Here is a 23,965-nt window from a genome sequence, read left to right as displayed (position 1 = left end):
TTCTTATTGTAGATTTTAGCAACCTCAGTATGTGATTTTTTTTCTTTCCTTATCAAGCCAAGAGTTTTCATCTTTTCATTTAAAGGAAGTATTTTATCACTTCTCCTTGGCATGGCCAAATTGCCAGCATCACTGGGTAATAAGTACAATAGAGGTTACATGAACACAAGCACTGTGACCCCACGACGGCTGATCTGATCATGGAGGTTGCTGCAAAGTGACTGACAGTTGGGATGTGACGGACAGAGGGATGAAGTATGCCCCAGGAGGGACAGGGCTGACATGGCAAGAGCTCATTACGCTGCTCAGGATAGCATGCAATTAAAAACCTATTAATTACTTAGGCTTGGAATTTACCATGGGATAGTCTGACCATGGAAAACTGAAACCACGGGAAGTGAACTCCTGAACCTCAAAATTCCCTTAAATCTATTTACTGTAATCTTTCCGTCTCAGTGTATCTGCCTAGAGTTGCAAATAAATAAATAAATAAATAAAAATGTAGTGTTCGAATTAACATCCAAAACACCTTCACAGAAATTCCCGCACAGGAGCCAACCCTCCGAGCTGGACCATCAGAGACACCGGGACAGACCCCCAGCCAACCTAGGGAATGGCCGTCACCTGCCAGGGGCAGAGCCGGGGCTGATACGCGTCCTTCACGGTCTTGCTTTCTCCTCCTTTAGCTCGACGTGTTATCCTACAGCAGGGGATTTACCTCAAGTAGATCAAAAGACCTCAACCCAGCCCGAGGCCATCGCTCACCTGCGTCCCGCCCCCGTCAGCTACACGCCAGAAACCACAACCCCCAAGAGGCCTTGCGAAGTTAGGGCGGGCCCTTCCTGTCGATTGGTTGTTCCGCAGCCATAGCCAAGTTGTGATTGGCCATGTCTGGGAAAGGGGTGGGGCTAAGGCCGATCGTTGCGATTAGAGCAGTGTCAAGACACGGCGGGGGCGGGCCGTCTGGGCGCTCAGGTCCAAACTCCAGCGGCTGCTGGTCGGGGAGACGCCAGGGAAGCATGGCTCCGCGGTATTTTCACATGCTGGCCTTGGCGGCTGGGCTGCTGCTGATTTTCGCCACCGTCCCCAGATCCAAGAGCCAGAGGAGCAGGAGGTATATGGAGACGTCGCGAATCCCTTCTCGATTCAGCCAAGAGGAGAGCGCAGAGATGAAAGAGGCGCTGAAAGGTGAACCTTAGTCCCCTTGACACGCCCCCCGCAGTGGGCTCCCGCGGTCCTCGGGTCAGCCCGTGACCTGCCCGCGCCTCCGTGGCGTCCCCCGCTCTGGCCGCTGCCGTGTCGCACAGCTCAAACCTGCCCCGGCCTCCAGCCCACCACCCAGGCCCCTGCTTGGGGATGTCCCCCCTCCTCCAGGCCGGGCTTCTGGGACTTTGGACTCCAGCCTGGAAGTTCCAGCATTGCCCTCAGGGCCCGGCTGCCGCCCACCTACGCTCTGCTGCAACAGCTTTTATTTGTACAGCACTTTGAACCCCTGAGAGTTTTTCACATCTGTTAAATCACAGCTGAATCTTAAAATGAGGCTCCAGTATCTTAGTCTCATCCACAGAGGGGGTCAATGAAGTGATCTTAGGGCTCACAGCGAGGACTGGGCCCTGGCTGCCAACGTCTGGGGCCTGTAGGCCTCGCTGGGCGTCCGGAGGCTCCGAGAAGAGGTATGAGTGTTCCGGGGTGTAGTTCGCTCCGAGAGCCTTCTCTTTCCTGGAGGACATCTCCCCTAGATCTCTAACCAAGGCTGAAATCCCTTCACTTCCACCTACGTTTTCCAGAAGGAAAGAGTAAAGTTTCTACTGAGCGTCGGAGCCTGTGGGATAATGAAATCCTTCCTGATGGCTTCAAGCCAGTCTTTCCCTTTCATTAAGTAGTGGGTTTAGAGAAACTGCTTACACACACATGTGCAGGCAGATGCAGGGACACAAAGCTAATGCCTGTGACTGGATAGAGAGGGCGCTGGGAGGCAGAGATGAGCCGTGGTATCAAGCCTCCTCTGGAAGTCATTGGGAAGCCACTCAGTCTCCTTGCACGGAAGAAAGCAAAAGCCCAGTGAGAGCTGAGGGAGGACTTCATACCATCCTGGCGTGCATCTGAGTTCGGGGCTTGGGCCTGCTCTCAGGCAGTTTATCGCCTTGGACCTCAGTTCTGCACACACAGGGCCCATCTCACATGTGGTGGGCCGTGATGTGTGGGCTTGATCCTCAGCAAAAGTGAACACGCACCGAAGTAAGTCTCTCTTCTGGAGACCCTCCCTGAACAGGTGTATGTGGTGCCCTGTGTCTTTGCAAACAAAGCCTTCTGCCCCAATGTTCTGATGGATCGTTGGGTGTCCCCTCCCAAGAGTGTTTTTATGTACGTACTTATGGATCTATTTACTTATTTGAAAGGTGGAGGTACAGAGAGAGAGGGAGTGGTAGACGTCTTGCATTAGCTGGTTCACTCCCCAAATGGCCACAACGTCCAGGGCTGGGCCAGATCAAAGCCAGGAGCTTCTTCAGGATCTCCTATGTGGGCGCAGGGGCCTTGACACTTGCCCGTCTTCCACTGCTTTCCCAGGCCATTGGCAGGGAGCTGGATCGGAAGTAGAACAGCCAGGGCTTGAACCGGCGCCTATATGGGATGCTGGCATGGCAGGTGGGCCATAGCGCTAGCCCCTAACGGAAACCCTTAAGACTATGAAACTTTCAAGACTCAAAGGATGGAAAAAAAAAAAGAAAAAAAAAAGACTCAAAGGATGAGCCCAGGGCAAGTCAGGAACTGAAACGTGTGGGTAGAGAAGATGAGATTATTTTTGGACTGAGAAGCTTTTTGGTAACTCCCCGGGCATCATGTGCTCAAAAAGCAGGCCTTGACTGAGAGTTCACTGAGGCTCTGGGAAATAGCCCACACTTCACACAAAGCACACAAGCCTCCTTGATGTGGGGACCGGGGACAGTGGATTCCTTGAGATGGATGAGGCTCGGAATCCTCAGAGAGTGATGACCTCAGAGGTGGAGTGAAGCCCTAGGAAACGCTGTACCAAAGCTTCTCCTGGGGTGAGGGTCTCCAGTCTCCTTAAGAACTGGATGGGTTTTTTTTTTTTAAACAGGCAGAGTGGACAGTGAGAGAGAGAGACAGAGAGAAAGATCTTCCTTTGCCGTTGGTTCACCCTCCAATGGCCGCCGCGGCCGGCGCACCGCGCTGCGCTGATCCGATGGCAGGAGTCAGGAGCCAGGTGCTTCTCCTGGTCTCCCATGGGGTGCAGGGCCCAAGCACCTGGGCCATCCTCCACTGTACTCCCTGGCCACAGCAGAGAGCTGGCCTGGAAGAGGGGCAACCAGGACAGAATCCGGCGCCCCGACCGGGACTAGAACCCGGTGTGCCGGCGCCGCTAGGCGGAGGATTAGCCTAGTGAGCCGCGGCGCCGGCCCAAGAACTGCATGGGTTTTAGTCCTGGGTCTTCTGCCGGTTGACTGGCAGTCTTCGGCAAGCAGAGTTCTTTTCTCGTCTTCGAAGGCGGGAAAACAACATCACTGACCCTACAGAACTGTTTTGCGCTCTGCAATGAAGCAGTGAATGCAGAGGCTGGGATTTGGCGCAGGGGGTAAGCTGCCACTTGGGACACCTGCATTCCATTTTGGAGTATCTGGGTTCGAGTCCTGGCTCTGCTTATGATTCCAGCTTCTTGCCAATGTATAACCTAGGAGACAGCAGCTGATGGCTCGAGTACTTGGGTCGCTGCCACCATGTGGGAGTTCTGAATTGAGTTCTGGGCTCCTGTTGTAGGCATTTGGGAAGTGAACCCATATATGGAAGGTCAGTCTCTCTCCCTCTCTCTCTCTGCCCTTCAAATAAAAATAATTAATTTAAAATTTTCAAGATAATTAATACAAAAGAACTTTTTGAAAAACGAGGACCATGAGAAAAAAAAGCAATGTCTGTTATCACCTTTAATCTTCCATCTCTGATTGACGCTCTGACAGGTGCCATCCAGATTCCAACAGTGTCTTTCAGCAGCACGGAGTCCAACACCACAGCCCTGGCTGAGTTTGGAGAGTACATCCGTAAAGGTGAGCTGCAAAGCATGGGCGTGGGGTGGGAGAGGTAGCACTGGAGGCAGGGTTCTTTTGCAAGAGGATAGAGAAATTTATTTTGTCACCAATCAAAGACCAAATTCCCATGGGTCACTTCTGAGTTTGCACACAGCATGGAGCCGGTGTTGTGGCAGTGGTTAAGCCACTGCCTGTGACACAGGCATCCCACTGAGTACCAGTGGAGTCCCAGATGCTCCGCTTCCAATCCAGCTCCCTGCTAATGCATACGATGGCCTAAGTACCTGGACCCCTGACTCCCATGTGGGAGACCCAAAAGAAGCTCCTGGCTCCTGACTTCACTCAGGCCCAGCCCTGGCCATTGTGGCCATTTGGGAAGTGAACCAGTGGATGGAAGATTCTCTCTCTTTCACTTTGTCTCTCCTTGTCTTTCTGTAACTCTTTCAAATAAATAAAAAAAAAATTTTTTTAAAGAACTAAGCCACATAACTGTCGGATTGGAGTTTGAACTCTCTCAAGCTTTTCCCTAAATAAGTATCTGCAAAGAAACAATATAATCAAAACGTCGAGCCAGGATTCCTTCTACCTGAGTACATTTCCTGCCCCAAGCTCCCTCCACCCCGTCTCCACAGCTCTGTACACACTGCACCTGGCCAGGTCTTCTCCAGACTCCTTATGTGTGCATTTCTAAGTCTCTAGACAGTCGCACACCTCGAGCTCCTGTGTCAGTCGTCTCTCCTCACCCCTGCTCCCCATGCAGGAGGGAGCTAGGCAAGGTGGATCAGGAAAAACAAGGCCTGGAACCCCTCCTACCCTAGGAAGGCCTTATGAAGAGTAAGGAGGCAAACCTTCTAAGTCCGATTTAAAACCAGCCCTTCCAGAGTTGTTGGAGGTGGGAGAAGCTGGCTTAGGAGCAGCAAGTAGACCCCCGCCTCTAACACTCTGGAAAAAAATGGTTCTGGCATTAATGCCAATAGCTAAGTAGCTAACAGGGGCCAAGTTGGAAGTCTTTACTAACTAAGAGATAGGGATAGGCGTTTGACCTATTAAGACATTGCTTGGGATACATGCAGCCCGTGTCATCAGAGTATCTAGGTCCCAGCCAAACTCCACTTCCTACCCTGCGAGGTAGCAGGTCATGGCTCAAATAGTTGGGCCCGTGCTACCATGTGGGAGTCCTTGGCTCCTGGCTTTGGTCTTGTGCAGCCCCAACTGTTGTGGGAGTTTGGGGAATGAACCAACAGATGGGAGTAATCACAGTCGCTTGTTCTCTCTCTGTCTGTCTCTCTCTGCCTCTCAAATAAGTAAAATTAAAAAGAAATAAAAATTGACATTTGATTTTAAATAAATAAAAAAGTAGAGAACTAAATATGTAGTGACAGAAAACTAGAGAAGCTGGGTGACAAGATACAACCATAGTCTTCTAATCTCTGGATTATTTTTTATATACATGTCATGTTTGGTTCCAAGTAATTTGGACACCAGGAACTACTATATTCAAAATTTTACATGCTCTTCATCTGTGTAGCCCGTGAGTGTGAACTTGTGGCAGGGTGTTCTAGGTCAGACCAAACCAGATCATGAGATACCGTCAACGGTAGAGCCTTGCTTTGCATGTTGTTAAATAATAACAGCACATTAAACATAGGGAAGAGGAATTTCAGAGATTGCCCATACAGATCAGAATTCAGACTGGCTTTGTCCCAGAAGGCTTCTTAAAGGAGAACACTTGGTTTTTAAGGGGGGAGGGGATAGAAGGGAGACCAGGGGCAGGAAATGGTAGGAGAGCTGAAAGGGAGCTGCCAACCCTGACTCGCTCACCCTGCTTTTCCCCTCTCTGCCTCTAGTCTTTCCCCGGTTGTTCAGCACCAGCTTTATCCAGCATGAAGTCGTGGGGGAGTACAGCCACCTGTTCACTGTCCGAGGCACGGACCCCAGCTTGCAGCCCTACATGCTGCTGGCTCACCTGGACGTGGTGCCTGCCCCGGAAGAAGGCTGGGAGGTGCCCCCCTTCTCTGGGCTGGAGCGTGATGGTTTCATCCACGGCCGGGGCACACTGGACAACAAGAACTCTGTGATGGTCTGAAACACTGTGTTCCGTCTGCCCCGGGGCCCAGAGATCACACCAGAAGGGAGGGCTCAGGTGGCTCCTGGGAGGCAGAAGGTTACAGCAGAAAGAGCCTTGGCTCCAGGGGCCCTCGGTTCCACGCAGGAGATTGTCCCTTCCCTTTCTGGGCCTTGATGTCTCAGCTGTAAATAAAGATCCCCAGGAGATCCTTCAATTCTGACACCATTTCCTCCTGGTGGCCAAGGTTTCCTGCAGAGTTCTCCATCCCAGGCCTGGTCTCCCAGGACTATTTGCATATCTCTTTGAAGAGATCCTAGCCCCGCCAGGCCTGGTGCTGACAGCTGAACATCTCAGAGACCCTGAGACTTCCTCCTGGACAATAAACCTTTCTCCTCTTCCCACGTGCTTCCCAACCCCAGGCAACCCTGCAGGCCTTGCAGCTCCTGCTGATCCGGAACTACATCCCACAAAGATCTTTCTTCATTGCTCTGGGCCATGATGAAGAGGTAGCCTCCTGTACCCTCTACCCTGTACCTATCCGGGAAGGGGAGGGCCTGCTGGGAGTCTTCAGCCTGGTGCAGTTTGCTATCCATGAGATGGGTGGTGGTTGCTAGCTTCTCTGTGTGTCTGGGAGCTAGAACTACCTAAGGACCTTGAACAGCATTTAGATTCCTGGGCCCTGTGCCATAGATGTGAATGTTTAGCAAACTCTCTGGTAATGTCTGAGCCCGGGGAAGGCAGGTGGCCCATCAGCTGCACCCCAAGAAACATTGGTGTCATGGAAAGAACTGGACAAGGGATCAGTGACTCTGTTTTGTTTCCCGTGACACCACTTACTTTGACCCAGATCAAGTCACTCCATTCTCGGGTCCTGGTTTCTTCATTTGTGAAAAGTAAGGGGGCAAAGGGGAGCTGGGTCCTTCCAACTGGGACATTCCAGAATTCTACCCTGGGCCCTGTTCTGCCCCCCAACCCCCAGGAAGGACCCGAGGCAGGAAGGTTCTGGAGCCCCCAGCTGAGCTGAATGGGCCTTCAGTAGCTGTCTCTGGAGGTCTGTCTCTGGCTGAGGATTCTGGCTCTGGGTTCAATGTCTACAGGTATCAGGGCTACACGGGGCTCAGAAGATCTCGGCCCTGCTACAGGCAAGGGGTGTCCAGCTGGCCTTCGTCGTGGACGAGGGCAGCTTCATCTTGGATGGCTTTATTCCCAGCCTCAAGACGCCCTTTGCAATGTGAGTAAAGCACCCCATCTCCCACCTTGCGGTGGGTCATCACCCACATGTGAGGTGCCCCAGCCCGGAGTCTGTCCGTCACACGGAAACAACTCTGTTTCAGCCCCCTTCCCTTCACCACCCTGATCTTCATCTTGTCCTAGGCTTCCCCTGCCCTCCTTCTCTAGTGTAGATTTGTTATTCTTATCGTAATAAATTTATCTACTTGAAAGGCAGAGTTCTAGAGAGGGGGAGATACAGAGAGAGACCTTCCAACCGCTGGTTCACACCCCAGATGGACACAATGACTGAGGCAGGACCAAGCTGAAGCCAGGAACCTGGAACTCCATCTGAGTCTCCCCCGTGGGTCCCAGGGGCCCAGGCACTCAGGCCATCTTCTGCTGTTTTCCCAGGTTCATTAGCAGGGAGAGGAATCAGAGGCAGAGCAGCTGCATATCGAACCAGTGGTCCAAAGTGGAATGCCAGTGTTGCAGGTGGCGGCTTAACTCTGTGCCACAGCACCAGGCCCCTCTAGTGTCGATTTTCCAGGTAGCCTGAAGCTGACCTCAAACCCAGCAGAGTGCCACACAGGCAGGCCAGTGGGCCTGAGGGGTGACTCCTGTGGACGGAAGTCAGGAGGGCTGTCTCCGATCCTCTTCAACAGGATTGCTGTCTCAGAGAAGGGGGCCATTGACCTCAGGCTGCAAGTGAACATGACTCCCGGCCACTCTTCAGCTCCCCCAAAGGAGACCAGCATCGGCATCCTCGCAGCCGCTCTCAGCAGGTAAGCCACTCCCTGCCCTGAAGACCTGGCGCTGTCCCCTTGTCGGTCTGTGGAGGTCACACCCCCTGACCCAAAGCTGGGCTAGCAAGCTGTGGAGTGGGCCGCGGGAGAGACCGAGCCACTGGTGCCCAGGCAATGCTGGAGTCGGGAGAGGCTCCATTGGTGCGTCTGTACGGCAAGCAAGGGCCAGGAGACAAAAGCTGGGTTCCCTGCAGGAGTAGTCCAGAGCCCAGAAAAGCAGCCAGAAATCACAGGCTGGACATGGCTGGTCAAGCCGTCCAAAGTCCTTGCCTACCCTGGAAGGAGGACAAAGTAAGGGCTGCTGGCGGTGGCCGAGGACGCCGGGCTCTGTGACAACGGAGCTCATCACGGGCTGGGTTTTCTTAGGAATTATAGGCCTTCAGCTAACGTTGAGTTCCCCGGCTCAAGGCTTTGTGCTGCGTGATGGGCAGATAGTCATCAATGACACAGCCCCTGTCCTCAAGGGACCCACACTTAGTGGAGGACACTGGCCATGGTGCTGCAGTGTGGTACAGGACGCCAGAGAAGGTGCGGGAGGGACCCTAACTCAGATGGGGAAAGCCCCTGCTGGTGGGGTAGACATGGTCCTGCCAGTGCCTTGAAGTCTTCACAGTGTTGGAATGGTGGACGTGAGAAAGGTGGCAGGGAGGTGACAGGAGACCTCATGGCCCAGACTCTCGAAATTTTCTCCTGTCTCCTCCTCCTCTTCCTCTTCAGGTGATGGGTTTGGCTAAAACCTTAGACTCCACTTCTCTTCTTCCAGACTGGAACGGACACCAATGCCGAACCTGTTTGGGAAAGGGACACTGATGATGACCTTGAAGCAACTGGCGAATGAGGTGTGGGCAGCAGTATCACATGCTGTGGAAGAGAAGGGTGGCCAAGGAAAGCGCCCTGGGGCTGCCCTGTGCCCTGCCCAGTCTCACCTGTTCTTGGCCAGTGGCTGAGCCACGCATGATGAATCCATCTTTTTCTCTGGTGCTTATCTGAGACCCTGAGATGAAATGCACTCAGGTAACCTTTGGGAGCTAATTCCTACCCCTTGAGGCTGCCCAGCAGGTGTCAATCAGATGAGCCCAGGGCTCCCCTTGTAGCAGAGGCTGAGCTAACTGAACTCGGCTGCACTCCTGCCCGCTGAGACGGTTCTAGAAATGAGACAGACCCAGCCCTCAGGAGCAGGGCCCCTGCTGTGCTGACCTTGACCTTGTTCTTCCCTTTCAGTTTCCCTTCCCTACTAATATAATCTTGAACAACCTCTGGCTATTTCGGCCTCTTGTAAGCAGGTAATGGATTGTCTTCCCTTCCTTTGCACCGCCCAGCCCAAACCTACCCACCCCTTAGTCCCGTCTCGGCTCACCTGGGCCTAACTAATTATCCTCATCTGACACACTAACCAGGTCTCTCTTAGTCTCAAAGATGTCCAGGGTTCAGGGAAGTGAGTGATCTTCCAACCCTTTCTCTCTCCCCAGTGGACAGTCCTGCCCAGCATCTGACCCTAGTCCTCTTGCTTTAGGTTTTTGGAGAGAAATTACATGACCAATGCACTGATCAGGACCACCACGGCACTCACCATGTTCCAAGCAGGGATCAAGGTAATGTTACCTGGTCTCTCCCATACACTGCCCACCTGCCCCTCCGCTGCTTGGCCCGCTTTCCCGCCTCTGCTTACATTTTGAATAATGGGAAGGACCACTGCAGAACTGTCCTGGGCCATCAGTTGGGTCAACCTCAAGAGCAAGAGGTCCAGCTGAGGTCTGCAAGCCCTGTGAATTGCTGTCCAAATCCGTATGTGTGCATTTTAGTGAGCGCAGTCTATGAACCTCTCGGGCTCTTGGGGCCTATACCCCTCCTCCCTCCATAAAAAACCCTGACCACTAAAGTACTGGGAAAAGGGGTTAATTCTTTTGTTTTTTTTTAAGATTTATTTTTATTTACTTGAAAGACAGAGTTACAGAGAGAGGCAAAGACAGAGAGAGAGGTCTTCCATCTGCTGGTTCACTCCCCAAATGGCTGCAGCGGCTGGAGCTGAGCCAATCTGAAGTTGGGAGCCAGGAGCTTCTTTTGGGTCTCCCACATGGGTGCAGGAGCCTAAGCACTTGGGCCATCTTCCACTGCTTTTCCAGGCCACAGCAGGGAGCTGGATCAGAAGTGGAGCAGCTGGGACTAGAACCGGTGCCCATATGGGATGCCAGTGCTTCAGGCCAGGGCTTTAACCCGCTGCACCACAGTGCCGGCCCCAGGAGTTAATTCTTGTGACCTATGCTGAGGCTGTAATTCAATGTGTTTTACATTTACCTAGCACTTTGGTCCTGAAAACTAAAGGTTCAAATTCTTCTGACACTGAGGATTTTTTAGATTAACTACCTAATAATTAATGAGCGATTAATGTGTCTTCCCCTGGTGTTACCCTGAATTGAAACACAGTTGCCTGCCAGAATGGCAGAGAGGGGGAGAAATACTGAGAGGGAGACCTTCCATCCACTGCTTCACTCCCCAAGTGGCCACAGTAGCCAGGGCTGGGAAGGCCAAAACCAGAAGCCAGGAATTGCACCCAGGCCTCCCATGGGGGTGGCAGTAGCCCAAGCACTCGGGCCATCTTTCATTGCCTTCTCAGTCACATTAGTAGGGAGCTGGATTGGAAATGGACTAGCCAGGACTCGAACTGGTGCTCATATGGGATGCCAGCCAGCATCGTGGGTAGCAGCTTAACACTTTGTGCCACAGTGCCAGGCCCAAGAAATATAAATTCTATGTGAGTTTTACTTTTATAGAAATGAGTTCCAGGTGAATCAAGACTTTGATAAATTTTCATCCCAAGAATTGCCCTGCAGCAAATTGGTCCACACCCAGTTGTACTGGCCACTAAGGGGCATTAGCCATGCAGTCGCATAGGCCTGTCTGTAACCTTTGAAGGGACTTAGGCCACCTTCATGGGTGCCATTCACCCAGAGCGCAGTGTGACCTTAAAGAGCTCCGGGAATCGGGAGCCAGGCATGATACCAGTGCCTGAGATCCGTTCCTGGTGTAACCGACATGGGTGCCCAGTGTGTCCGCTGGACCCGAGCTGTCTGCACCAGCTGCCTGTGGTGTCCCTCTGCCCAGAATGACAGCTCCACGTCCTTGCATTTGAATGGTGTTTTTACCACCCTGAAAGACGTTCACATTCATTGTCCTAATTGATCCGCCTAAGAGCCCTAGGAGTGTTATTGCCCCAGTTGCCAGGGACGGAGGCAGAGGCACAAGGAGGTTACATGATCAAAATCCCACAGCTATTTTGTTCCAGCCCAGTGCTCCTATCCTAGTCCGGCACTTTTTTTTTTTTTTTTTTTTGGCCTGTACCATTTTGAAGAAAGATAGGCAGGTAGAGAGTCTGTTCTCTCCCAGTCTTCAAGGGAAAATCCCTCCATAGCCTAACTGTCCTCTCCAATTAGTCATGGATTCTTCCTGGACAGGCAAAGAACAGAGTCCAACTTCACAACAGGACGTGGGAGACCCCTGCCACCCCACCGTCAGCCCCCTCAGGTCAAACTTGCCATCACCGGGGCCTCTGAGGCTCTGGGTGCCCAACAGTAACAGCTGCAGAAATGTCCCGGGTGTCCTGGGAACCAAAGCACACACAGGAGGCTCCCCGCGGTGCAGCTCGGGCCATCACAGCAGTCTTGCTCCGAGCCGGTCTGTGACCCCCTCCCCTCCAGGACTCAGAGCAGGAAGGCCTGGCCTAAAGCAGAACTCCTGTAGCTCTGAAGAGAACCACAGGTCTAGGCAGGGTAATCAAGGGCAGACTGAAAACATAAGCCCTGGGTCCTGAAATCGCCTTCCTCTGCCCCTGCTGGTGGTAGGGATCAGGTCGGCATCACTCGAGGCTGGCTCAGGCCAGGGTTTGTGCTTCTCTCTCCAGACGAACGTCATCCCACCAGTGGCCCAGGCCACAGTCAACTTCCGGATTCACCCTGCACAGACAGTCCAAGAGGTATGTGTCACATGTTCTAGACGACTCGCTCAGCCTCAGGGAGATGTGGCTCTCAGGACTGGGGTTTAGCTGAAAGCCTGGGGCTAGCCCACTCTCCTTTGTTTAACCAACGTATCTCAAAGCAGCCTGTGTACCAGGTGCTTGGCTAGGATAGATCTCTGGTTTGGGGGAACTTGGAGCCTGGAGCTGGGCGGCGGACAGGTATGAATGATAGTAATAGAAGCGGGCATATGTATATGGGCTCACTGTGTTTGGCATTATTTCAGGGTGTACACACATAGGTGTACATGCATAGGCAGGAACTGCATTCCTCTTTGCCCGGCGGACACTAGGCCGAGAGCCACCGAGCGGCTAAGCTGCCTAGCCACAATTGCACGTCAGCACAGCCAGAGGCTACACTGTGATTACAACCACGGGGGATGAGCAAATTACCCTAGAACCACAAAGAAGAGGACTGCTCCTACTTCTGAGGGTCAAAACAGCCTTCTCTAACCACTGGAAATTTGAGCTGGGCCTTATAGAACAAACAGGACTTGGCTGGAAGCATGACTTTCGTTGGGACTAAAGAGTAGGATGAACAGGGGAGACATAGTGGGAGATGAAAACTGATGAGATGCAGTGGTCATTTTGGATTGCAGGCCTTGTGTGCCAGGCTGAGTTTGGGCTCTAATCTGTAAACAGGAGGAAACTCTCAGGGATCTTCAAACAGGGCTGTGATACACTCAGGTGGCTTTTAGGGAGAGACTGCTGGAGTAGAAAGAGACAGGAAGCGACTGCAACGTCTCAGGTGGTGCGTGTCAAGTTGGAAGCAAGGTCGTGGTCATGGAGTAGCAAAGAGGGCACCCACCAGAGGTGTGAGTCCGAGGAAGAGATGAGCTCAACAGGATGTGGGGGTATACAGACGTGGGATGAGGGAAAGGACCGCTCCAGGGTTCCTGCCGGCTGCTGATGCCTTGAGCCAAAATTGCAGGTCTGGGAAGAGGAGCGGTTTCAAGGTACAAGGGTACTTCAAAATGTTCGTGGAAATGGAATTAAAAGAGAAGTTTGTTTTGGTGCATAAAGCTAAAAGTTTAGTGATTTGATGTTAAAGATGGAAGGTACGACCTTGAAAATCATTGAGCACCTGTTGTTGGGGTCCTAGGGGCGTGTTCCGTGAGCGTTTTGTACTGGAAGTTTGAGAAGCTTCTACCAACAGGCAATTATAGATACGTCAGGTCTGTAGAGTGACATGGACGGAGATCCAGGCTGGAGTGTTGTGAACAGGAGACAGCCCTGTAGAGTAACACAGTCCCATGGGAAGGTGTGTACAGGGAATACAGAAAAGGGTTAAGAGCCGGCGCCGCGGCTCACTGGGCTAATCCTCCGCCTTGCGGCGCCGGCACACTGGCTTCTAGTCCCGGTCGGGGCACCAGATTCTGTCCCGGTTGCCCCTCTTCCAGGCCAGCTCTCTGCTGTGGCCAGGGAGTGCAGTGGAGGATGGCCCAAGTGCTTGGGCCCCTGCACCCCATGGGAGACCAGGAGAAGCACCTGGCTCCTGCCATCGGATCAGCGCGGTGTGCCAGCCACAGCGCGCCGGCTGCGGCAGCCATTGGAGGGTGAACCAACGGCAAAAGGAAGACCTTTCTCTCTGTCTCTCTCTCTCACTATCCATTCTGCCTGTAAAAAAAAAAAAAAAAAAAGAAAGAAAGAAAGAAAGAAAGAAAGAAAGAAAGAAAGAAAGAAAGAAAGAAAGAAAGAAAAGAAAAGGGTTAAGGCCGGAGCCTTGCCGTGATCAGCTACAAACATCAGTTTAAAAATCATAAAAACAAATGTGTAATGACAAGCTATCAGGAGGGCTGTGGCAACAAGGCAGCTGGTGCCATCAGGGGATGCGACAAGGTACCTGGTACCAGACCTTGTCCAGGGAAGCCGGCAGCTAAAGGGTGAACAGAAGTGGCAGAGAATGGGGGACAGCTACCAGAAACTCGGCCTGTTTAAACAGCAGCCCGAGCTAAAAAGAAGTGCAGTGGCAAACGTGATCCCTCCGAAGATGATCTGAAAGGGCAGCCCAGCCAGCCTCCGATGAGGGACGCTGCAGGATCTAGCAGGCTCCGCAGAGCGCCGGGCTCAGCCACATTTAGACCATGCAGCCCTCGCTCCTAAGTTACTTCTTCCTCACGCAGGGAGGGAGGCGCCCTCTTTGTCACAGAGCAGGGAACAGGCCTGCCCAGGGCGACGGGACACGGGGTGCAGCAGGAAGCTGGCCCAGTGTGAGACCCGGGCCCTGCTGCTTTTCATCAGGTGCCAGCCCTTGTCCCTTTCCTGGGGACTCACGGGGCCAGGAAGTCACTGAATTCCCCCTTGTCGAGCTTCTTTCCACCGGTTTTTTCCAGCCTCATTCCAACTCCAATGCCCTTCCCGAGGGCTGTTTTCCACCCAGCCGGGGCTTTCATCTCCCCCGGAGCTGGCACTCCTCCCCCCACCTGCAGCCGCCCGCCTCTCCGCGCATCTGATGGAAGCCCTGTGATTCCTGGGCTGGCCTGCCTGCCTGCCCTGGGGAGGAATGGAAAAGCCTCTGTCATTCAGAAAGTGCACAGAACCCGTGGCCCTGGCCATGTCCCTTCCTTGTGCCTCAGTTCCACACATCAGGGCTACTGCCTGAGGCTCTGCAGGCCGCGTGCACAGAGCCCTGGGCTGGGTCCAGTGGGCATGCAGGCAGCCCACGGGTCCTCCTCTCATCTTCAAAGGCTTTCTCCCATGTTCCTGGTATAGATAGGTCTCCAACACCACCTGTGAGGAACAAGAGCCTCAGGAAGGTAATGGGCCTCCAGGAGTAGAAACAAGGCCACGGGAGTGTCCAGTTAAGGGGGAGCTTTGAAACGCGCCATCTTGGGCAGCAAGGAACTCCGCAGCACCACAAGGGCTCAGGGGGAGTCCTTCCTTCCTTCCTTCTGTTGGTCACTCACCAAGCGTCCTGAGTGGCTGCTGGGGACAGCCCATTCTTCTAAGCACTGGGGTAACGGTGAACTGGGCAGAAATGCACTCTGACGGTGCTTGTGCTGCAGCGGGAAGAGACAGCAATAAGCAAGAAATCAAATAAATGAACAAGTGGCAAGTACCGCAAGTGAGATAATAGGATGCTGTGGTGCAGAGTGAGTCAGGGGTGGATGGTGGGGTCAGCAAAGCCCTCTCTGAGAGCAGGGAAGGAGGTGGGCCCAGGCGTCAGCTCCAGGCAGCAGATGCAGAGAGTGGGGTGCATGGGTGCCCTCCAGTTTCAGCAGGGTGAGATTCTGCTGGGTGTTGATGATATTATGCCCTGTGGAGTATATACAATAGCAACGAAAGGGGTAGCTGCCACAGGAAATCAAGTCTCAGTTCACTGTAAGGAAGACATTCATAACCGAGTTGCCCCGAGCTGGTGTAGTATACACACGTGGGGGTGAGCGTTCAGACTGGCAGTGTTAGGCAGGTGAGCGCCTCTCAGGGGTTTCCCAGTGCTAGGCTCACAGCAGAGTGGAAGCTGGGCTTACTAGTCCTACAGACAGTCCCAATTTTTAGTATCCATTGTCCTTGCTCTCAACAATGAACCACTCATGTGAGAGGAAAATATTTCTACTCATAAAATAGGAAACAACACAGTGGCATGGGAATGTGCTGGGAGGACTGGTGGAGATGAGAGAAGTCAAAGGTCAATGTGCCCTAAAGTAGCCGCTGAGGTCTGCCTCACCATGGACGAACCCTGCCTCCTCGTGCCGTCCATGCAGCTCTGCTGATTGTCCACAGTGCGCTCGGGCTTCTACACAGGCAAATTACAGCTGCCATGTATTGAGCGCTTACTATATGCCAGCCCTGGCCCGACCACATTGAGTATGTGATCTCCAGTAGGGTCACAACCACCTTATGCGACAGGTGCTACAATTATCCCTTCACCCTCGTGAGGTCAGACAGGTACCCAGCCCCACGATGCTAACTCATTCCCTAATGAGATGGCACCTGTTATTTTTATCAGCTCACATCCTTCAACTCTCAGACATCCAAAATTTATTGCCTGCCTTTCACGGGCTTAGTATTGGAAATACAGAAATGACAGGGCCTGGCCTTGTAGCTAGGGGGGAAGCCTGGGCCCTAGGGGCCTCATACCAAAGGGATCTAAACCATTCGCCTTCAAGCTTTGGTGGCAGGGATTTCTATGTAATTTGAGGCAGGGGGCAGCAGGTGCCCCTCCTAAAGGGATGACTTTAGGAAATTTCAGTGGGTCAAGAATATATCAAGACTATGTAGGGCCGGCGCCGCGGCTCACTAGGCTAATCCTCCGCCTTGCGGCGCCGGCACACCGGGTTCTAGTCCCGGTCGGGGCGCCGGATTCTGTCCCGGTTGCCCCTCTTCCAGGCCAGCTCTCTGCTGTGGCCAGGGAGTGCAGTGGAGGATGGCCCAAGTCCTTGGGCCCTGCACCGCATGGGAGGCCAGGATAAGTACCTGGCTCCTGCCATCGGATCAGCGCGGTGCGCCAGCTGCAGCGCGCCAGCCGCGGCGGCCATTGGAGGGTGAAGCAATGGCAAAGGAAGACCTTTCTCTCTGTCTCTCTCTCTCACTGTCCACTCTGCCCGTCAAAAAAAAAAAAAAAAAAAAAAAGACTATGCATTAATTCTGGTAATAGAGTATTTGAGTCATAGTTGCTAGAATGAAAATAAACTCGATGACCCCCTCACTGATCTGGCAGAAATTAATTTTGTTGGACCCAAAAGCCAGCAGTGGGTTCCCTCCCTTTCTCTCTAGACTCAGCTGCTATCCTGCTTCCAGAGAGCCTAGGTCTAAAAGTGATCAAACTGATCAAATGAGTTGAGACCAGTGCTGGGCTTTTCTCGGGTGACCGAATGGACTTGGGGCCTCCCTAAGCCAGCCTCATGGTCACAGCCTCCCTATGACCTAACCCCCAGAGTCTGGTCTGCATCCTTCCTGGGATCAAGAATTCTGCTGTGTTCCCTCTCTGAATTTTCTGCAAGTTCCCCCAGCTTCCTTCCTGGGGAAAGGAGGCAAAGAGAAAACTTGAGCACTAGTATCCAGTTCCTGAGTTGGGGTCTGTGTTGAGCTCATCTTCCTGGCCCCAGTGCAGTTGGTTACAAACAGGAAGTGGGATGCCCAGAGGGCGGAAAGAGAAGTGCATGACCCTCTCATCACCTGTCAGAGACTCTCCCAGGTAGCATCTGTCCTCTTGCCTTGAGATTTGCAATTCCCATTCTAGCCTCTCACACCTTCACCCAGCCCATGGCTCACAACCCAAGGGAAAGGACATCCTTTGCTGATTATCCAATCCCCCCCCACTCCCTGGCTCCAGGCTGTAAGGAACGCTTCCTAAACACTGAGCCTCTACCCATTGCTTTCCAGGAAAGGCCTGGCTCTTACATCACCTGCAGCCTGTCAGCCGCAACTGAGGTCCCAACGCTAAAAAAGAAACATGAGTACAACCCAGAGCTCTGCCTTGCCTGACCTGGGTAGATCAATACGAAGTCTAACCCTTTGTTTCTACCCCGGAGGTCTTAGAACTCGTCAAGAACACTGTGGCCGATGACCGGGTCCAGCTGCAAGTGTTGAGAGCCTTTGACCCCCTGCCCATCAGCCCCTCTGACGACCAGGCCTTGGGCTACCAGCTGCTCCGCCAGACCATCCAGTCGGTCTTCCCGGAAGTCAACACTGTCACCCCAGGTAATGACTTCATCAGCTGGGGCGGGAGAGAGGTGGGGACTGGAACAGTTTCCTAGCCAACGTCCGCCGCCCCACACCCAACCCAGCTGTTCAGCCTGGAAACAGCTGGCTGCTTCTCCTCCTCATGGGATTGGAACTGTATTTTCCTCTTGGGGTGGAAGTCAGAAAGCAAACAGGAAAGGAGCAGAACAATAAATTAGGTCAGTCAAGCCCGGGCCTGACTTACCCTAGACCAGCCACTCTGGCATAGAGAGGAGGGTTGACTAGGACTCCCCCCTCCTCTGGAGGGGCCGCAGAGGACACCCAGATCCCTTTAGATCCTGGATCTGGTCCATTCAGCAGCAGGGCTCAGTATCCTCAGTCCAGAGAAACTTCCTGGCCCATTCCCTTCTCCCAGCAGCCCCCTCTTACCTCTCCCCCCAGCCTTCTAATGTATCATCCAAATCTATGCCGGGTCAGCCGTGGTAATGCAACTTAAAGAGTGGCAGAGGATCAGCAAGGGACTACCTGGGCCCACCCCCAGAGTCCGGTGAGCCAGCTCTGAATGGGACCCTGGAACCTGCCCTGTTACTCAACAGCCCCAGGGGATTCTGACACAACATGGTGGTGGACCGGCTTCTGACACTCTCCCTTCCATTAAGCGAGGAGCTCATGCTCTGTGAGTAAGGCCTGTTCCCTTTTATGTAGGTTTGATCATGGATTCATCCAAGCATCCCGGAACCCTGGCCCTCCCAGTACCAAATCCTCCTCTCCAGATGCTCAGATGCTCCCCCACCCTTGTTAGGCATTTTTAGGAAAAAGATAGGTGGGGCAGGGGGTGGGCAGTGATGGCATTGTGTCCCAGTGGGTTAAGCCACAACTTGTTACACTGTCATCCCGTATCAGAACACTGGTTTGAGTCCTGGCTGCTCTACTTCCAATCCAGCTCCCTGCTATTGTGCCCAGGAAAGCAGTGGATGGTGGCCCAAGTACTCCTGCCACCCACGTGGGAGACCAGGATGAAGCTTCTGGTTTCTGGCTTTGTCCTGGCCCAACCCTGGTTGTTGCAGCCATTTGGGGAATAAACCAGTAGGTGCAAGAGCTCTTCCTCTCTCTCTCTCTCTCTCCCTCCCTCCCTCCCTCTCTCTGTCACTCTGCCTTTCAAATAAATAAAATAAATCTTTTTCAAAAAATAGGCAGAAATCAACTGGCAGGGGCCCATGTTGTGGTGCACAGGGTGAGCTGCCACTTGTGACACCGGCATCCCATATCGGTTCAATTCCAAGCTACTACACTTCTGACCCAGCTCCCTGCTAATGCACCTGGGAAGCAGTGGAAGATGGCCCAATTACTCCGGCCCCTGCCACCCATGTGGCAGTTCCTGGCTCCTGGCTTTGGCCTGGCCCGGAGCTGGTTGTTGTGGTCACTTGGGGAGTGAATCAGTGGATAGAAAAATCTTTTGCCCCCTCTATTGCTCTGCCTTTCAAATAAATAAGTAAATCTTTTTTAAAATGGAAAAGAAAAATCAACTGGCAGAAAATTCACAAAGCAAGGAACTATGAACAGCCTGGCTGTCCATTGGAAACCAAGAGAGGAAAAGAACAAAGCACAAATTACCGTCTCAGATCATCCAAGGGCTCTTGAATTGATGCTCCAAAATGTCATTTCTGAAAGAACACGCCTCCAGGGACGCACCCCAGCCCCCGCTGCCTTGGGGATGAGCAGGAGGCTGGAGAGCGTCCCTGGACTTTCCAAACCTGAGGTGTGAGGCTGGGAAGGCAGGGGCATCCTTCAGAGGGTGAGAATAGCAGGAAACTGTTTCAGTTGGAGGGGATTGCATTCTACTGCAGGTAGGCTCTCCAGAGGGGGTCATTTCTGACATCAGGTGATACAGGATAAAACTCAAGTGATGAAGGAACACTATCTAGACTTTTGGTTTCTAAAATAGCAAACGGCTGTGCCTACGGGTGTAAAATAAAGATAACTGGTCTCCTTTGGTCATCACAGAGAAAGGACACTTAGCTGTGGACCATTCAAGAAATATTTCACCAGTGACCTTGGAACCAGAATCTGTGTTCCTCATTGAAAGGATGTTTTTGTAAAATCATAGCCACAGGCTCACAAGAGGACCCAGGCGTTGCTCTGTAAGGACCTAGGGCTCCTGTTTTCCAACCACCCCAGCTCCTTGGCTCATAGAAAACCCTTTTCCCCTTATTCTTCCCTTTCTAGGCATTTGTATTGGCAACACAGACAGCCGACACTACACAAACCTCACCTCCGGCATCTACCGCTTCAACCCCCTCTATCTGCAGCCCCAGGGCTTCAGTAGGTGAGTGGACCAGGTCTGACAGCAAGGAGGAGATACATCTGGCGTGTCCCTTCCCCCACCCAGCTCATGCTCCTGACAGTGCACAGAATAGGGGACTGCCGGGGTTAGCAAACTAACATGAGACATTGTAGAACCAAACCAGCCAACTGTCACTCCCAGAATCTTGCCACTCCCCGCATTTGTGGGAATTGACCCCTCTCCTCAAAGGATGGAGATAATCAGGTGACTGGGGAGAACCTGGAAGGAGTAGGACCCTTGGGTGCTCCCCCAGTTCCTACCTTGGGAGGGTACTCACACCCTGAGCCTCATCTCCTGCACCCTCCACGCGAGGAGACGGCAGCATTTGAAGTGGGCACGTGTGTGTGACTTCTCAGAGGAAAGCATCCAAACCCAGGACACACCCGCCAGCTGTGTGGAAATCACTTTTTGTGAGTTCTTCTGAAAATTTTTCATCCCAAGGCCTAGGAGGAATATTTCCACTTAGCTCTAGATTACTTATCACATCCAGGCCAGATCTGCCCACCACAAATCAGGTATAAACAGAAGGACAACATTTGCATATGAGTTGAAGAACACCATTCACGCTTTTGTTTTTTGAATGGAAGGATGTTGGGTAGATACTCTCTATTTCTTTCCATGTTTGATGTTCCTATGTGGTTGGATTGTATTTTTTTTTTTTTGGCTTGTATTGTGTCGTGTGGTGGGGAGGCAAGTTGGTGGGCGTGAGACTCGATAGTAAAGTTCCTAGGTAAAGCAGAGAACCAGATGGCTACCCTGGACAGTCGCCCTGTCTGGAAGTTGAAAGGTGGGGAACTAGCTTGGAGATGAGTCTGGCTAGGGACTCCGTCCTAAGAGGAGGAGAACTAGAAATCCAGCTCTCTCATATCTACCCCAATGTTCTTTGCCATGAGCACAGGTCTTTGAGAGATGGCCAACATGTCCTATGAAACCCCACAAATGGCCTCTCCCACCTTACCCACGTCCTACCCCAAGAAGGTCAAGGCCATGGGTATCAGGGAATGATGGGGAGAGCAGGGCGAATGCTCTGTGCTAAGTCTTGTGTCCTAGCACATGGCTTCTTTCTCATACCCCAAACGCATCTCTCTTTCCCTCAGCATCCATGGAATCAACGAGAAAATCTCAGTCCAAGCCTATGAGACCCAGGTGAAGTTCATCTTTGAGTTTATCCAGAACGCCGACCTAGACAAGGAACCAGTTCCCCACCTGCATGAACTGTGAGGACAAGGAGCCAACTGGGCCAGGGGTGCCCAACCTGGCCAGGGCTAACCCAACAGGGAAAGCCAATGCTCATGGAACTTCAGGTCAAAACCGCATTGTAGGACACTGTCCCCCTCGCCTAGACTCACTCAGAGACAGGGCCGGGAGGTACAAGGAAGCTCAGCAGAAACCTGGCTTCTCCACCCCCTCAGCAGGTGCCTCTGGCCACTGTCTGGCACTCACTGCCTTCTGGTCTCTCTTGGCCTTGTGTGTCTTACCCTGGTTGGCGAACTGCTCCACCCTCTGGGCCTGAGCTAACACTGATTTGAAAAGTCTCACCCTGATAGCAGTGTGTCTAACTGAGGTCACCCTTGCTGGAACGCCTTTCCCAGGGCTTATCTATTTCTTCTTGCTGGAACATCCTTTCCTGTTTTTCTCCTCTCTTCTGGGACTTCCGAGCTGTTTCTTCATCTCTCCTTGCCTTCTCCATTCAGACTACGCCTGGACAAGACTTAGTCAACCTATGTTGCTACCATCAGCCAATTAAAGTTGTCTGTGTATCACCAGCTGTGACTGAGGGCTGAATCTGAGTCTCACGGGCTCTGGGGGACTCTCAAACCCCTGGCTCTGGAGGCCGGGCCTGGAGAAGTAACCCTCCATCCTTAGGATCCTCCCAAAGGCTCCCTGAGCTGTGCTCCCTCCCCTGCCCTGTTCCTGCCACCTGCTGCTGCTGCTGCCCCACTCCAGGAGGCACTGATCTGGAACATTTCGCTGGCACATTCTACGGGCTGAGCTCCCATAACCCGGCTGTCTGGGGAGCTCAGGACCAGCAGGGCCTGGCCCTGGCATCAGATCCTGGTTTACACCCATCTAGGGGAAGTGGAGGGCATGTAGGGGGAGGGGGCCTGGCTTGAGGGGCTCTGCCTTGGCTGCTGGGCTGGTGGAGGGAGGAGGGGCGAGCTAGCCTGCACTGTGGGACAGCAGCGCTCCTGTCCCTTTTTCTCTGGACTCCAAGCCCGAGCATGCTGGGATCTGCTCAGCAGCTGCCAGGTAGGGGGCATTGGAAGGCAGCATTTCTTGGCTCAGGGGTAGGAGCTGTGCTTTGTGGATCACAAGGGAGTTGGGGGCACAGAGGAAGAGAGAGAGGAAAATGGGACTCCCTTGCTGCCCCTCCCCAGGCCAGGCCCTTCCATGCCTTCCTGGGGTTTCTCAGCAGGGGCTCCTTTTCCCTCTCCTCTCACCCCCCTGGTGCTTCTCACGCCCCCACTTCCTTACCTCCCTCCCATGACATGAGCTGTTCCTGGAGCCCAGGCTCACTGTGTTAGAAACAGTGTGGGGATTACTTAGGCTTTGTTGCTACTCCCCCTAAGATTCACATTCCTCCCCTTGCCCTCCTTTGTTTTTGGCCAATTCACTACTTACTTATTCAGCCTTTGTGACAGTGCAAGCAAAAGCACGAAATAACTTCGCACTTGCTCGGAGCTGTGCACAGTACTCTCAGACACCTAACCCCAAGGGAGCCCTCAAGGACCCAGGGGAGGAAGCATTTCTCTCCCCGACTCGCGGGGGAGACCTTGGTTCTCTAAGGGGCGTGCCTACAGCTCAACCCTGGTGGCCTGGTCCTAAACTCTCCATCATGGTAAATTAACGATGGAAGCTGCCTCCCATCGGTTATCTTATTTATCCCCCACAACAATTAACCCGTTGGAAACTTGATCCCAAAGTCATTTGTTAATAATATTGAGAGACTGGAAACTCAGTGTCACCGTGGAGTTTAGAGATGATTAGGGTTAGAGAAGATCGTTAGGTGGAGCCTTATGAGTGAATTACTGGTGACCTTTTAAGAGGGAGCGAGCCCAGAAGGCGCGGATGCTCCCCTTGTCTCTTGCCGTGTGATGCCCGGTGCCACCTCAGGACTCAGCCAGTAAGCAGGCCATCACTGGAGGCCAAACCACCACCTCGACCCCATCTGACCTTGAGCTTTCACTTTCCAGAACCATGAGCCAGAATAAACCTTTCTTTATAATGTGCCCCATCTGTAGTGTGATTAGCATCAGAAAACAGACTAAGGCCAGCACTGGGGCTCACTAGGCTAATCCTCCACCTGCGGCTCCGGTGCTCTAGTTCTAGTCCCGGTTGCTCCTCTTCCAGGCCAGCTCTCTGCTGTGGCCCGGGAAGGCAGTGGAGGATGGCCCAAGTGCTTGGGCCCTGCACCCCATGGGAGACCAGGAGGAAGCGCCTGGCCCTGGCTTCGGATCAGCGCAGCATGCCGATGGCGCTGCCATTTGGGGGGTGAACCAACGGAAAAGGAAGACCTTTCTCTCTGTCTCTCTCACTGTGTAACTTTGCCTGTCAAAAAAAAGCAAACAGACTAATACAACTTTGAGGTGTTACTGCCAAGGTTAAGTAACCCAAGGTTGTCCAAGGTCATACAGGTATTAAGGGCGGAGGCTAACTAAAGCCAAGGCCTGTGCTAATTTTACCAAAGAAGAAAGGGAAATTCAGGAAAGCCATTTGCCCAAGATGACACAGTTCTTTCCTTTTAAGGTTTGTTCATTTCAGAGGCAGAGATCTTCCATCCGCTGGTTCACTCCCCAGATGGCTCTCCCCCATGGGTGGCAGGGGCCCAGGTACTTGGACCACCCTCTGCTGCGTTCCCAG

The 23,965-nt window shown here is 52.9% G+C and overlaps 1 protein-coding gene across 2 annotated transcripts; it reads left to right on the top strand.

Moving 5' to 3' along the window:
- Positions 1-929: 929 nt before the first annotated feature.
- On the top strand, positions 930-21,870 carry PM20D1 (peptidase M20 domain containing 1). Of its 2 annotated transcripts, XM_002717555.6 has the most exons (13): positions 933-1,188; positions 3,975-4,061; positions 5,891-6,123; positions 6,531-6,617; positions 7,209-7,342; positions 7,986-8,105; positions 8,890-8,965; positions 9,348-9,409; positions 9,640-9,718; positions 12,025-12,096; positions 17,610-17,778; positions 19,987-20,086; positions 21,202-21,870. In XM_002717555.6, the coding sequence occupies exons 1-13, from the start codon at positions 1,020-1,022 to the stop codon at positions 21,323-21,325; spliced, it is 1,512 nt and encodes a 503-aa protein (XP_002717601.1). In that variant the 5' UTR covers positions 933-1,019; the 3' UTR covers positions 21,326-21,870. The 2 variants fall into 2 exon arrangements, with proteins under 2 accessions (XP_089167495.1, XP_002717601.1); XM_089311369.1 differs by lacking the exons at positions 9,348-9,409; positions 9,640-9,718; positions 12,025-12,096; ... (1 more) ...; positions 19,987-20,086; positions 21,202-21,870 and having other exon boundaries at positions 930-1,188; positions 8,844-8,971.
- The last annotated feature ends 2,095 nt before the right edge of the window (positions 21,871-23,965 follow it).

The sequence above is a fragment of the Oryctolagus cuniculus genome, chromosome 13 (genome assembly GCF_051225735.1).
Source record: "Oryctolagus cuniculus isolate XC-2025 breed Fujian yellow rabbit chromosome 13, ASM5122573v1, whole genome shotgun sequence".
In the NCBI taxonomy this organism is placed as follows: domain Eukaryota; kingdom Metazoa; phylum Chordata; class Mammalia; order Lagomorpha; family Leporidae; genus Oryctolagus; species Oryctolagus cuniculus.
This window is presented reverse-complemented; position numbering and strand designations above follow the sequence as displayed.

Bases quoted from the DNA above. Each gene is read 5' to 3' on its own strand.
- PM20D1 (XM_002717555.6), top strand. From the start codon at position 1,020: ATGGCTCCGCGGTATTTTCACATGCTGGCCTTGGCGGCTGGGCTGCTG. The intron at 6,124-6,530 runs GTCTGAAACACT...TCCCAACCCCAG, and splicing joins ACAACAAGAACTCTGTGATG to GCAACCCTGCAGGCCTTGCA. The intron at 7,343-7,985 runs GTGAGTAAAGCA...CCTCTTCAACAG, and splicing joins CTCAAGACGCCCTTTGCAAT to GATTGCTGTCTCAGAGAAGG.